Source organism: Chaetodon auriga, chromosome 23 (genome assembly GCF_051107435.1).
Source record: "Chaetodon auriga isolate fChaAug3 chromosome 23, fChaAug3.hap1, whole genome shotgun sequence".
NCBI lineage: Eukaryota > Metazoa > Chordata > Actinopteri > Chaetodontiformes > Chaetodontidae > Chaetodon > Chaetodon auriga.
In genome coordinates, this window is record NC_135096.1 from 17,814,163 (window position 1) to 17,828,373 (window position 14,211).

General features: G+C 47.2%; 1 protein-coding gene across 6 annotated transcripts in view; it reads left to right on the forward strand.

Moving 5' to 3' along the window:
- ptprnb (protein tyrosine phosphatase receptor type Nb) overlaps window positions 1–14,211 on the forward strand; it is a 29,379-nt gene that overhangs the window by 2,986 nt on the left and 12,182 nt on the right. For 4 of the 6 annotated variants that reach the window (XM_076723640.1, XM_076723637.1, XM_076723639.1 and 1 more), the window contains exons 2-9: window positions 7,844–7,894; window positions 11,302–11,412; window positions 11,496–11,601; window positions 11,900–12,053; window positions 12,183–12,606; window positions 13,027–13,170; window positions 13,617–13,654; window positions 13,751–13,926. In XM_076723640.1, the coding sequence (XP_076579755.1) occupies window positions 7,844–7,894; window positions 11,302–11,412; window positions 11,496–11,601; window positions 11,900–12,053; window positions 12,183–12,606; window positions 13,027–13,170; window positions 13,617–13,654; window positions 13,751–13,926 (1,204 nt within the window). The remainder of the gene's footprint in view (window positions 1–7,843; window positions 7,895–11,301; window positions 11,413–11,495; window positions 11,602–11,899; window positions 12,054–12,182; window positions 12,607–13,026; window positions 13,171–13,616; window positions 13,655–13,750; window positions 13,927–14,211) is intronic. The other 2 variants (XM_076723638.1, XM_076723642.1) reach the window with 1 other exon arrangement.

Sequence of the window (14,211 nt, forward strand, 5' to 3'; positions counted from 1 at the left end):
CAGACACCTGCTCCTGGTGTCCGGTCGGCAGTCCAGCAGACACCTGCTCCTGGTTCCTGGTTGGCGGCCTGGTGGACACCTGCTCTTGGTTCCTGGTCGGCAGTCCAACAGACACCTGCATGTGGTTTCCAGTTGGCGGCCTGGCGGGCACTTCCTCCTGGTTACCGGTCGGCGGTCTGGTGAACACCTGCTCCTGTTTCCCGGTCGGCGGCCTGGCAGACACCTGCTCCTGGTTTCCGGTCGGCAGTCCAGCAGACACCTGCTCCTGGTTCCTGGTTGGCGGCCTGGTGGACACCTGCTCTTGGTTCCTGGTCAGCAGTCCAACAGACACCTGCATGTGGTTTCCAGTTGGCGGCCTGGCGGGCACTTCCTCCTGGTTACCGGTCGGCGGTCTGGTGAACACCTGCTCCTGTTTCCCAGTCGGCGGCCTGGCAGACACCTGCTCCTGGTTTCCGGTCGGCAGTCCAGCAGACACCTGCTCCTGGTTCCTGGTTGGCGGCCTGGTGGACACCTGCTCTTGGTTCCTGGTCGGCAGTCCAACAGACACCTGCATGTGGTTTCCAGTTGGCAGCCTGGTGGGCATTTCCTCCTGGTTACCGGTCGGCGGTCTGGTGAACACCTGCTCCTGTTTCCCGGTCGGCGGCCTGGCAGACACCTGCTCCTGGTTCCTGGTTGGCAGTCCGGCAGACACCTGCTCCTGGTTCCTGGTTGGTGACCCAGCGGACACCTGGTCCTGTTTCCCTGTCTGTTGTACAACCAATATTGATTCTTTGTTCCCTATTGGTGGTCTAGCTGGCTGCAGCTATCTCCATTTCCTGTGCTGCAGCCATTTCCAGTTCCTGTGCTGCAACCATCTTCTGAGCCGAGCTGCTGCCATTTTTATTTCCTGCACTGCAGCCCTTTCCAGTTCCTGTGCTGCAACCATCCACTGAGCCAGATCTGCAGCCATTTCCAGTTCCTGTACTGCAACCATCCTCTGAGCCACAGTGGCAGCCATTTCCTGCTGCAGCTGTCTTGTTGCCGGCCTCCAGTCCTGCTATCCTGTTGCCAGCCCTCAGTACTGATGACCTGTCACCGGCCCCCAGTCCTGCTGTCCCGTTGCCGACCTCCAGCCCTGTTTCCCCGTCGGCAGTACAATCGACATCTATTATTGTTTCCCCATTGGTGGCCTGGCTGACACTCACGACAGAACCACAGCGATCTCCTGAGCCAGATCTGCAGCCATTTCCTGTTCCAGCTGTCCAGTTGCCAGTTTCCAGTCTTGCTGTCCTGTTGCCGGCCTCCAGTCATGGGCCACACCAGCTCCTGGTTCCCCTTCGGCGGCCTGGCCAACACCTGCTCCTGGTCTGTGGTTGGCGGCTCAACTGACACCTACTCCTGGTCTCTGGTCAGCGGCCCAGCAGACTCCTGCTCCTGGTCTTTGGTTGGCTGTCCAGCAGACACCTGCTCCTGGTCTCTGGTTGGCGGCCCGACAGACTCTCGCTACAGAGCTGCAGCCATTACCATTTCCCATGCTGCAACCATCTCCAGAGCCAGGGCTGCAGCCATTTTTGTTTCCTGTGCTGCAGCCATTTCTAGTTCCTGTGCTGCAACCATCTCCTGAGCCAGGTCTGCAGCCATTTACATTTCCTGTGCTGCAGCCATCTTCTCAGACACAGTGGCAACCATTTCCTGCTCCAGCTGTCTTGTTTCTGGCCTTCAGTCCTGCTGTCCTGTTGCTGGCCTCCAGTCTTGATGACCTGTCGCTGGCCCCCAGACCTGCTGTCCCGTCACTGACTTCCAGCCCTGTGTCCCCTTTGGCACTACAACCAACATGTATTCTTGTGTCCCCATTGGTGGCCTTGGCGACACTCACGGCAGAGCTGTAGCTATCTCCTGAGCCAAGGCTGCAACCATCTCCTGAGCCAGGTCTGCAGCCATTTACATTTCCTGTGCTGTAGCCATCTTCTGAGCCTAAGTGGCAGCCATTTCCTGTTCTAGCTTTCTCATTGCCAGGCTCCAGTCCTGCTGTCCTGTTGCTGGCCTCCAGTCCTGATGACCTGTCGCTGACCCCCAGTCCTGCTGTCCCGTCACTGGCCTCCAGCCCTGCTTCCCCATCAGCAGTACAACCGACATCTGTTCTTGGTTCCCCATTGGTGGCCCAGCCGACACTCATGACAGAGCTGCAGCTATCTCCTGAGCCAGGGCTACAGCCATTCACTGAGTCAGAGCTGCAGCCATTTCCAGTTCCTGTGCTGCAACCATCTTCTGAGCCTGGGTGGCAGCTATTTCCTGTTCCAGCTGTCTTGTCGCCAGCCTCAAATCCTGCTATCCTGTTGCTGGCCTCCAGTCCCGGGCCACACCAGCTCCTGATTCCCCTGCAGTAGGCTGACCGATACCTGCTCCTGTTTCCCCGTTGGCGGTACAACTGACATCTGTTCTTGGTTCCCCATCAGTGGTCTGGCAGAGACTCACAACAGAGCTGCAGCAATCTCCAGTTCCTGTGCTGCAGCCATCTTCTGAGCCAGAGTGGCAGCCATTTCCTGCTCCAGCTGTCCCGTCACCGGCCCCCAGTTCTGTGGTCCCCGTCACCTGCCTCCAGTCCAGACGTGTTCCGACTCGTCCCTGACTATTTTTTTTGTCTGCCTGTGTTTGTTGGGTACCTGTGCTCCTGGTGCTTGTTGGCTTTAAGAGACTCAGAGTCCATCTAAAGAGACTTTGTTCTTTTCTTTTTCTGCAACTGCAAAATAAATGGAAGTTGCTATGAGCTATACTCATGTTCTGGTGGTACTGCTATTAGGTCCTTAGTATCTGTGACAATATCACATAACACAATATCACATCATCATAACAAAACTAAAGCCAGTCAATAATGACCTGACAGGTTTGTGCTTACCGGGCTGTGGAAGAAAAAAATACAGACAAGTCATTTTTGTTTCTGAGTATCAACAGTAAATGCCGTAAAAACCCTGAGAAAAATAGAACTGAAGTATCTGTACCTATAAATCCCTGCAGGAATATTAATATCGTGTTGCGTCGTACTCAGAGTTATGACTCATAACTGACCTCGCAGCTCCATCTGCTCACAGTTACTACAATGGCTTCCTGCCTCTTTGATGTACTGAACGGTGTTTCAGCACCACGGAGAGCGACCGGCTGAGAACATGAAGCCCCTCTGATCTCGCCGTGTTACAGCTGTTTCATCTGTAAATATCTCTGGAAAAAGAGAATTAAAGACCACATTATTCGCTGATTCCTGCAGGCTTTTATCAGTTCAGCAGTGACTTTATTGACCGCTTATGATGCCTCATGGTATTTCAATGCTCTGGCCGCTCATTGTATGTGACTGTGTACAGTGATTAAAGTGCAGTTTTAAATCTTCCCACTGTTGTCTTACCGCAGTTTTTTGTAACACTCAGCTGTTGTTAGTCTTCTAAAACGGGAAAAGGAATTAATAGAAATTTTTCCTAAATGTTGCAGAAAATTTAAATTCTTGCACAAACTTAGTTTAACTGTGAAATTATGAGATCTTTGTGACTTCTGAAATGTGGAAAATGAACATTACCTGCTTTAAAAAATTATATGAAGATTAAATGTGTCTGTATGAAGACCTTGTGTGTGTGTGTGTGTGTGTGTGTGTGTGTGAGTGAGTGAGTGACATGTCAGCCTGAGCAACAGTGAGGCTCACTGACGTGCTTTTAATGGTTTTCAGAGAATAATGGAGCTCCGTGGCACAGAGGAAGAAGATCTGTCATGCTAACATACTTCAGTTTGTTGCTGGTTTTGGTGTTTTTATGGGATTTGTGGACAGGAAGAAAAATCTAGAATATCAGCAGGCTTATTCTTTCTGCATGTAGCACACAGTGAGCTCCAGTCGGAGTGATCAGTGTGAGTCGGTATGAAGCTTAAAGGTTAACTGAGCTGAGGAAGGTTATGACCTCGCTGCCTGTGCTGCCACTCAGCGACGCCGCGCCGGGTTTATTCTGCTCCGTCCTGGCTGACTCATTCCACCTTAAATATCCTCTGTCAGCCTGCAGACCGGAGCACGAGTTCACGCAGCAGCAGCAGCAGCAGCAGCAGCAGCAGCAGCAGCAGCAGCCACGAATGCCAGCAGCGCCATTATGAAAATGACACTGGATTCAATCTGGCAGCCAGTTAATGGACACTAAAAGCTAGACACAGAAGCACTGATGATGATGATGATGATGATGATGTTGGGAGGCTGGAGTTCAGTTTCTGAGCTGATGATGATGAGTCAGTCTGATTTTCTTAACCAACAGTGGACCCTTCTTTTAAATTTCCTCTCCTGGTGTCAATTAAACCCCTAAAAACTCATCTCTGCTCGTCAAAATGACACATTTCGGAGTTTGTTCCATTAAAAAAAATCCTTTCATGCCCTATAATGCCTTAAGATGCCTTTGCCTTCATTTATTGTGAGCTGATCTAAATAGTCTCCACCTCTCCCTCCGCCCACCCCTCTGCTGCTCACCTTCGACTGCTCATTAAAAACAGACAGAAATGTTCCCATGTGCGTGTGCACCTGAATGACCAAACCGTGTCTTGCTGAGCAAAATGGCCATAACTCCACCTGGCATCTCCTCTGAAGCCCCTCGTTTCACTCAGTTTGACAGTTTTCTCATCAGCCACCTGAGTGTTTAAGGTTTGCTTAAGTTTCGTTATTAACAGGGATCAAAACATGTCGTGAAGCCAATATTCCCCACGTTATCGAGGACACTAAAGTATCATTACACCCACTCGCTTCTGGCTTTGTCTTCAGTGGGAACGAGTCCAATCAGCATTCATTCCCAGGTCACATGACTCTGCAGCGTGTATTTATCAGCTGCAGCTCTGATCGACAGCGATGGAAGCACGACACCTGGGTGGACACGCTAATGTTCACCTCTCATCCGGCGCCACAATGGTGTGCGTTGAAGTCCTGCAGTAAACAGTTATTTGTCTGATGTCACAGTAACTAGTTACACTCTTTTGCATCATCATTATCATCATCATCATCATTTTATAAAAGATGTTTGTCACTGGCCTTTATGCTGCTTTCTGCTGTGGTCGTGACATTGAACGTGACACGCAGGAAAAACAGGAAACTGATCTATTGACAGTCGGAACGAAGGTTTACTTGCATTTAAAAAAAACCTGAATTCAGTGTCAAAGTGTTCAGTCTGCGAAAGCTCAACGGGAGGCAAAGTTTGACTATGATTCCTAAATGTTGTGGCGTCACGTTTGATTGCATTACTTTTTCTCCTAATTTGCATAATAATTTAAAACCAAGTCTAAATGTGTTATCCAGTTATCTTTGCATTCATTTGAAATGTTTGGACTAGTCGCAGCCTTGAGGGAGAACTTGAGCAGGAGCGAATGGAGAAACCACAGGATCAACACGTTTCACCAGAGGAACAGGAACAGGTGACTGTCTGTCCGTGTGATGGGATGATTTACCGTGAAACAAGCCTTTAAAATGGCTCCCACTGTCTCCCTGCAGTAATGATGCAAGGAGCCGAAATGCGGCTCAGACAGAACCACACATCTCAGACAGCAAAATGGATCCAGAGCTGAAAGCGACCACAGAGGTGATGGAGGCTCGAGAGCCAGACGGCGGCTCCCCGCAGCACCGCCTTATTAGTTTTAGGTGGAGAGAGAAGTTTGTGAGGAAACAGGGAGAGAAGAGAGCTGCTGCTGGCTGGAAGCGCCGGTTGACTCATGATGTTTCAGCTGAAATTCAATCAAACAGGAGAGTCTGTTTCTATGACTCCCTGAGATGAAAACTGCTGCTAAATCAACTTTACAGCACAAATCTCCACTTACTGAGAATTGAAAGTCTTATTGCTTTAAAATGGGGACAAATCAGCTTGTTTTTATGAAGTCAAGAAAATCTGAAATTGTTTTTCTTTCTTGTTGAGATGCAGAATTAATTATTCTTGAAAATTCTCCAGTCAAGTTGATCTTTGTAGGAAACATGGTGAAATACTCTCGTTAAACTGGCAGATTCTTCAGATTTGTAGGCGTTGTGGACAGAAAGGACTTGAATTGATGGAGGTTTATGAAGTGAAAGAGGATGAAGATCAGAGCTGTGACTCATCTGTGAAGCCTTTCCTTCACTACAGTCTGTCTTTGATGGTCTTCTGCATAATTTCATGATCAGCTGGAAAGTGCGTCTCCACAGAGCTGTTTGTGTGAGCTCATCAAACTTTTCACAGATACGTGGTTCTCACAGGACATGGATGAACCTTGTTTTAAGTGCATCTGCTCGTTAGATACTCCATTACACTGAAATGTCTTCTAATTAATGTGTGTGTTAGGAGATGATTGACTGCAGAGACTGATGACAGTGATGGACAGTCTGCAGGAAGATGAGATCTCAGTGGAAGAGAGAGGAGGAGGAGGAGGAGGGAGGAAGAGATAACGAGGCAGGGAGGGATGTGTGGGCGGAGGTGGAGGAGAGATTAGTCATCGTGTGGTGTTTGGATGGAGGAGGCGACGGGCGGACGGACGGACAGATGGAGTCTTTCCATGCTATGTTTAGCAGCGCCTCGACTTTCTCGTTTAATGGAGATTCCCTCTCTGATAGCTGCTGCTCAGGCTCCTTGTTTGTGTCGTCATGCAGTCGATAATCCTGTCTGACTTTTTATAGATTTCAGGTCGATGACAAGACGCCAGCTGAGTTTTCCTGAGGCGTCAAGCGGACCTGCGGTACCAAACACTCACATCAACAGTCTCCTTCTTGTCCAGGTGTTTTTCTCTGTAACTGAGTCCAGGTGAAAACGATGAACATGAGTTCATGATCGCTTCTTGGTCCTCTGACAGGAGACAAAAGTGCACTGTGACATCACTAATTGGGGCGGGGCCAGAGTGGGCAAACTGCGTTAATCTCCTTCAAGTAGTCATATTCTCTCCCATTTTATTGCCTTTTTTTCTCATTTTTGACTGTGAAACTCTTGAAATTATGTTTTTAGATAGAGACAAATTCAATGGATTCAACAGTTGAGTGGCTGCTAACGGCACAGTGAGGCGTCTGAAAAGTCAAATATTTCAAAGTTTAAGGCTCTGACTCTAAAACCAGAGACAGTTGATGACTTTATTTTCAGGTTCTGCTGGACTTATTTTCAACAGATCAAAACTTTATTAGTGTTTGTATCTTCAAACAGTTGAGTGACAGTTGGTTTCATCCACCTTTTTTCTGTTTACATGACGTCAAAGTCTGCAAGTTGTGTTCCAGAATTTTGTGTTCAGAAGCGCTTTCCCAGTCAGGATGTTATTTTGGCTCTGCTGCACCCTTTGTCTCCGCCCTAAATTGGTGATGTCACAGTGCTGCTTTTGAGGATTCTGACGTCCCTCTGACAGCGACCCTCTTCATCACAGAACAGAGTAGATTCACATGTGAAAGAGGGGTGAGCGCAGTGTGTTTGTGCAGGCTGTACTCTTGTACCCTGCAGGGTGAGGTGTGTTTCTCTAAGTTACTACAGGACGCATGAATGATACACAGCTGTATATAAATCCTTAATGTGTACATCAACACAAACAACCAGAACAGAGCGGTTGCTTTTCACTGCCTCGCACCAGATCAGGACTGGGAAAAGGTCAAGTGAGACACACACACACACACGCATGTACACCATCACTTGGCAACACAATATTGACATAGCTGCCTGCTCTGGTTAGGCTTTCCCAACTCATTTCTCTCTGTCTTTGTATCCTATAAGAAACTCATTAGCACTGTATTTTAAAGCTCTGTTTGGTTTCTCAGGTTAAATTAAAGGTGTAAAGTTCATGTTAAAGGTCGTTTATAGGAACGCTGGTTGGCTTCTGTAGCTTCTTTGTAAATGAATGTTTGTCTTTTGTGTGTCTGCAGGTTGTTTGTTTGAAAAGAAGCTCTGTCCCAGAGATCAGCTGTGCAGCGATGGTGAGTGCTGGAGCTTTAGGTTTGCATCACGAGCACAAGCTGTCTTTGTTCACCTGTTTTTACATCCTGCAGAAGAACAAACAGGGATGAAACCTCGTTACATCCACATGTCAGGTTCTCTGCACACACAGTAATATTTGATATCTCCTGACCATGTAAATCTCTGTTCTGATTGGCCCGAGGCTGTTTATTACTTCCACATGAAGCTCAGCTTTGATGTTGTCTTCATCAACATTTGAAATCCTCACAGCAGATTCTGCTAATTAGAAAAAAGCACAACTTTTTCCACAGAGGGAGTTTTGATATCTGTAAAAACAAGAGTGCATGAGGTGCAGCAGTGCGTCGAGTTGAATGTTAATCAGGAATGAGGTCTTAAACACAGTATTGAAAGCGTCATTAGCCCTGCTGGTGGCACGAGAGGAAAAGATGGAGGAGCCCTGTAGTTTCTTTCAGCCAGCCCACAAATCAGCAGATATAGAATGAAGAGAAATGACTTTTTGTAATGTGGATGAACTGACCCGTTAAACCTTAAATGTCCTCTTTTCACACACTCATGAGGCCAAGTTCAAACTCAGATATTCTCCTCTGGGAGGCTGATGTGGACAGCTCATATTTACAGCTCCCTGAATGCAACGTGATGAGAGTAGTATATCGACCAGTGGTGAGAAATCCCAGCAGGCTCCATTTGCAGCGGCTCGCTTCAGGAAGCCGTGACGCGTCTTCTGTCCGTCAAACAGTCAGGAGCTCAGCTTGTCTTTAACGAGGCTGTCTGTAAGCCCTCAGTGGGTTTTCTGCTTCCTTCCTGCCTGTTCAAACATGGTTAGGATGTCATTACAAGAGCGTGCACGTGCGCGAGCGCGCACCTGTGCGCCTTCGGAGACAGCTGCATTATTGATGGCGGTATGTTTCTGTGTCCAGCCTGAGGATGTTTTGTTCCAGAGAGCATTCAGGGAACACGAGCAGCGTTCGCAGTGACGCCTCATGACGTGTGTGTGATGAAGCTCTGAGGAAGAATGAAAGACAGCAGAGAGAGTAACAGGTTGTAGCTCACACTGTGTTTTACAGCCTGTAAATATTTGAGTGAGGAAAATTCTGCATTAAAAAAACGGCTTGTTTTGTGACCTTAAACATCTGTAGTCACCTTAAAAATGACCCATTTTGTGTCCTGAAACATCTGTAATCTGTGTTGAACCTAGATTATTTTACTGTAACAGATTTGATTTTCAGAATGACTCCTTTCATGTACTTGTACATCTGGAATCCTGAATATTTTTTTTAAAATCAGTTGCATTTGGACTGCATCCAAAGAATGACCTATTTTGTGTCTTTGAACATTTGTTATCTTGAATGAATTTAATTCCACTCTGCGTTTAAAAATGGCCTGTTTGTAGAATAGAATAGATAGAAATCCAAACCACAAGACAGACCCATATTGTGGTCTCAAACATGTGATCTGGATTCAACCTCTGCAGTGTCAAATTAATTAACTGAAGTCCAGACTGCGTTAACAAAACTACCTGTTTTGTGTCTTTAAATATGCTTGAGAATAAAAACATGTAGTTTGTGCAGTAAAACATGTGTAAAATGAGGTGAAGCTGGAATATTTGAGCAAAGTAAACACACAAGAGGGAGGAAGAAACATCTGTCGTCTGTTCCATCAAAAGAAACTTCAGTTCAGCAGAAGTAACGACGACGTTTCACTGTGTGTTTACTCTGAGTCATCATGGGATGGAGTCAGTGTGTGTGTGTGTGAGGGAGACCGCGACGTGTGTGTGACTGTGCTGAAATGTGAGTGTGTGAAAACTGATTTGTTACGTTAAGAGAGGGAGACATAAAAGGGAAAGAAATAAAGAGACAACAGAGAGGAAAAGAGCGAGAGTGCAGCGTAAACAAGGTGTCCCTCCGTCAGCCGCTCTCTGCCAATCACAGCTCGCCATGGCCGTCTCTATGACAACAGTGACATCACTTGCCTGACGACCGTGTGTCTCCCTCGTGTGTGTGTGTGTGTGTGTGTGTGTGTGTGTGTGTGTGTGTGTGTGTGTGTGTGTGTGTGTGTGTTAAGAGATGGAGGGAGACAGAGGTGATGACTCACCGTGGCCCACGCACACACACACACACACACACACACACACACACACACACACACACACTGTGCTTCACTATGTGTGTGTTTGTGAAGTTGAGTGTGTGTTTGCAGGCTTGTGTATGTGTTTATGTGCATATTTGTTAGTGTGTACCGTGTTTATTGTTCATGTACGTGTGTAAATGTGCTCTGTGTGTTTCTGGTGTGTGTATGTCTGCTCACTCTCTTGTGTGTGTACCAGATGTGTGCCTTTGAGTGTGTGTCATGTGCGTTTCTGTGTGTATTGCGGTTGTCCAAATGTCAGAATACGGTGTCTCTTCTTATACACAGGAGACATTCTGGGAGACATTTTCTCTTGTGTATAGGTGTGTTTATGTATTTCTTTGCTTGTGTTTGTGGGTACATTGTGTTTGTGTTTCACTGCACTGAGAACAGTTTGCTGAGTCTCTGAGTCGTTGATGCTAAGCTGCTTTGAGTTTCCACTGGGTTGAAGGATCGATTTACCCAAATGAAAAACAATCCAGCTCTCGTGCAGCTCGTCCCAGGCTGCTTTGCTTTGAGGCCTGATGAGTAGACCTATTTGACACTGAGATTAGCAGTACAGATTTCTTTATGTTACATACAGCAAAAGAAACCAAACTGCATTCAGAAAAAGATGAATTTTGTGTCTTGAAGCATCTGTAATCTGTGTTAAAATGAACACATTCCAGACTGCATTAACACAACCATCCACCTGTATTAAACCTTTGGGATATTTGAGTCGAAAACATTTTATTTGTGATCATTTGTGCTCTGAAACATCTGGAATCTGCATTGAAGATGGAATATTTAGTAAAATAAGTACATTCCAGACTGCATTCAGCAAAAACCCGTTTAATTTCTGTAAACGTCTGAGCAGAGCATCCCAGTCTTTGAAGCAGTGAGGTGGTCTGAGGAGGTAAACCTGTCAAGTACCTGCTATTCCAAAGACAGCAGAGATTTTTTTTTATAGTCCAAAAAAGTTGGGAAGCTGCATAAAACCGAAATAAGAGCAGAATACCATCATCTGCAAACAAAGGGCTTCAGAAAGTTGAATAAGTCATTTAGAATGTTTTCTGCTCTCGTGTTCGTGCTTGTTTCACTGAGTCTGCACTGACTAAAAGTCTTCTTGTCTGTTTCAGTCTCACTATGTCGCAGGCACAGCAGGGCTGATGCTGCAGACGCCTCAGCACAGAGGACAGAGTTGGATCAGCTTTTGCAGCAAAGACGTCACAGAGATAAATTCAGATTATGTTTTAAATGGATGTAAGCTAAAAAACTGGCTTGTCTGTGTCTCCCTGTGCAGACGGCCTGTTTGGACAGTGCCAGGCTCCTCACCAGGAGCCAGTCCAGTACCAGGTGTCTGTACAAGTCCTGCACAAGCTGCAGGAGGTCCTCAAAGACCTGATGGTGCAAGGTGAGTCTCATTTACTGTGGCATGTGAAGCTTCGGGAGAATCAGGCTTTAGAAGTCACAGCTGACAGTTCTGTGGCTGCCCAGGTCTGACCTGGAGGGACGACGTCACCCAGGCCATCATCGACCGAGAGCTGAGCCACGTCCCCACTGTGGGCTCCCCTTCCAAACCTCAAGAGAAGTCAGCCAAACAGTAAGAATCCCTGCAGCATGCCCCCCCCCCCCCCATCAGCCCTGCTCAGAGCTGCACAAACCACACTGCAAAAAAGTGAAAATATGTCATCTCAAAGAGTCATCTTAAAAGTCGAGCAGTCAGACTGAAAACAAGCACGTTTGTCTGGATTCAAAGAAATTCAGACTTGGACAGAGCAGTTTTGTCCTTTTCAGTTTCTGCTTTATAATTCTGGAAGTTCTAGTTTCAGAAAGTTCCTCAGAACCAGTCAGAAACTGTCAGGAAGTGCTGTGAGCCAATGAAAAGTCTCATTTCCCAGACTGTCCGGTCCCAGTCAGCAGAGGGTTCAGGGGCCCGAGGATCCAGCTGACCGCGAGATGATGCAGCAGTACGTGGACTACATGATCCTCGACCCTTCCAGGTCCTCCGTCCACATGCAGACGCCCCTGCTGGACCCGTACACCTACCGCCAGGTGGGGAAAGAAAGCGAGATGTGATGTCTCAGCTGAAGGTTAGATTTAGTGTCCGACGTGTTTAAGATGATTCATAGAAACACACTCTGTGTGTGTGTGTGTGTGTGTGTGTGTGTGTGTGTGTTGCAGCAGCAGTATGGCTACCAGGGGGAGGAGGAGCGCTCCCTCAACTCTCTGGATGATAATCCGGCCTTCCCGCTCCTCGCCTCCAGATCCAGAGGAGCCCCTCTGGACAGAGACCGGCAGCTCCTCCAGGACCTGTTGTCCTTTTACCTCACCTCCCCTTCTTCCTCCTCTTCCTCCTCTTCTTCCTCCTCCTCCTCCCCTGTGCAGTCCCTCTCCCGCCACAGGGGGGCAGTAGCAGCAGGATTTCCCTCCTCACTGTCCTCCCCATCATCCCCTTCCTCCGCCTCGCCCTCCTCCTTCTTCCCAGAGCTGGACTTCCCACTGGACTACGGCGAGGACTACGTTTCCCAGATGGCCCAGCTCAGGAAGCAGCAGCAGGCTGAGAAGAAGGCGCAGGAGGAGTACGACGCCCTGTCAGGACTGGATGGTGAGGGGGGGAGAAAGATGAATATGAATATCATTAATTTCAGCTGTCAGATATCAAGAAATGAAGGGAAAGAAGAACGGAAATAGAATGAAGCTGCTTTTATTTAGAAAGTTTTACTTGGACTTTATTTCCATTTTCAGATTCAGATTAAATCAGCAAGTAAATGATGATTTTATGAAAGACTTTATTGATCCTCAGGGGACATCGCAAGCAGCTCAGCAGTACAGACACCTGTCTGAAAATACATGAAATATATTTTAGAATCAGCTCCACTTTTACCAGCTGCTGCCTTAAAGTGATGAACACATGAATCCTTCAGTAAGTGTGATCAATAATGTTTTCAGTGCTCAGCTCTGCAGAATGAGTTCAGTGTGACAGGGTGGGGGTGAAGCGTGGAGTCAGGGCTGCTGTGTTTTTCAGAGCGCTCTCTGCAGAGGCTGGCTCTGCTGCTCGATCACTACGGCCTCGACATGAAGGACCTGTCCCCCGAGCAGAAAGACAACCTGCCGGCGGCTCTGAAGCAGCTGCAGCTGGACGGCTCGTACGCCCACAAACAAACCAAAGGTCGGTCCGCCATCGTCATCATCATAAAACAATGTGCTGAGGTGAACACGAGTGCTTCAAATCAGCCAATGAGGCTTGTGAGAATCACAGGTTTGTGAATGTTACGAAACAAACAGGACGCAGATTAAACCTCCTGCCTGTGCACCAGCCCTGAAATGATGTCCTAAATATAGAATAGTTATTGCTTTTGAAGCCTTTTATCAGTCTTTGCAGTTAATATCAGAGTATGAACTCAAGTCACAGAGGCAGAAACATGGCCATCTTTGTCTTCTTCTGTGTTTTCTATGCAAAATGTACAACTGATGTCACGGTGGATCATGAGATGGTGTGAAGGGATGGGATCAGGACGTGTTGTGCTGTCAAATGCACGTCGTGTTTGGGTTAAAATACATACAAAAATCTCTTCTCTTGTGACACTGATGAGTGTGTTTTTGTCTACTGTTCAGATAAATATGGAAACAACGCCGCCGCCACCGGAAAGAAGGTGAGCATGTCGCCGCAAACATCACTTCTATAAGTCTGGAGCTTAGATTGAAGAACATGTCAGAGAATCAAATGTTCATTTATCTTTACCCATCAGGTCACAGAGGGTTCCATGGCGTATAAGATGGCCGCCCTCAAGGCTCCGCCCTCCACCGCCACGCCCCCCAAACCAGCAGGAGTCCAGAAAAACTCAAAGGCAGCGGCCAATCAGGACGAACTGAAGAAGAAGAAGCCCCAGACTGAGGAGTACGGCTACATCGTCACCAATCAGAGGTGTAGTGAGCTCGCTTCCTCCACCTGATCGGCCAATCAGGAGGACTGATTCTTTATGTGTGTGTATGTTTATGTGTGTGTGAATGTGTGCGTTTGTATGTGTCTCTGAATGTGTGTGTCTTTGTGTCTGTATGAATGTCTTTCATTGTATTTGTGTGTATGTGTGTGTGTGTTTCTTTGTGTTTGTGTGTATATGTGTGTGTATGAATGTGTTTTTTTCATTTTATTTGTGTATGTATGTATGTATGTGTGTGTGTGTGTGTTTCATTGTGTTTGTGTGTGTTT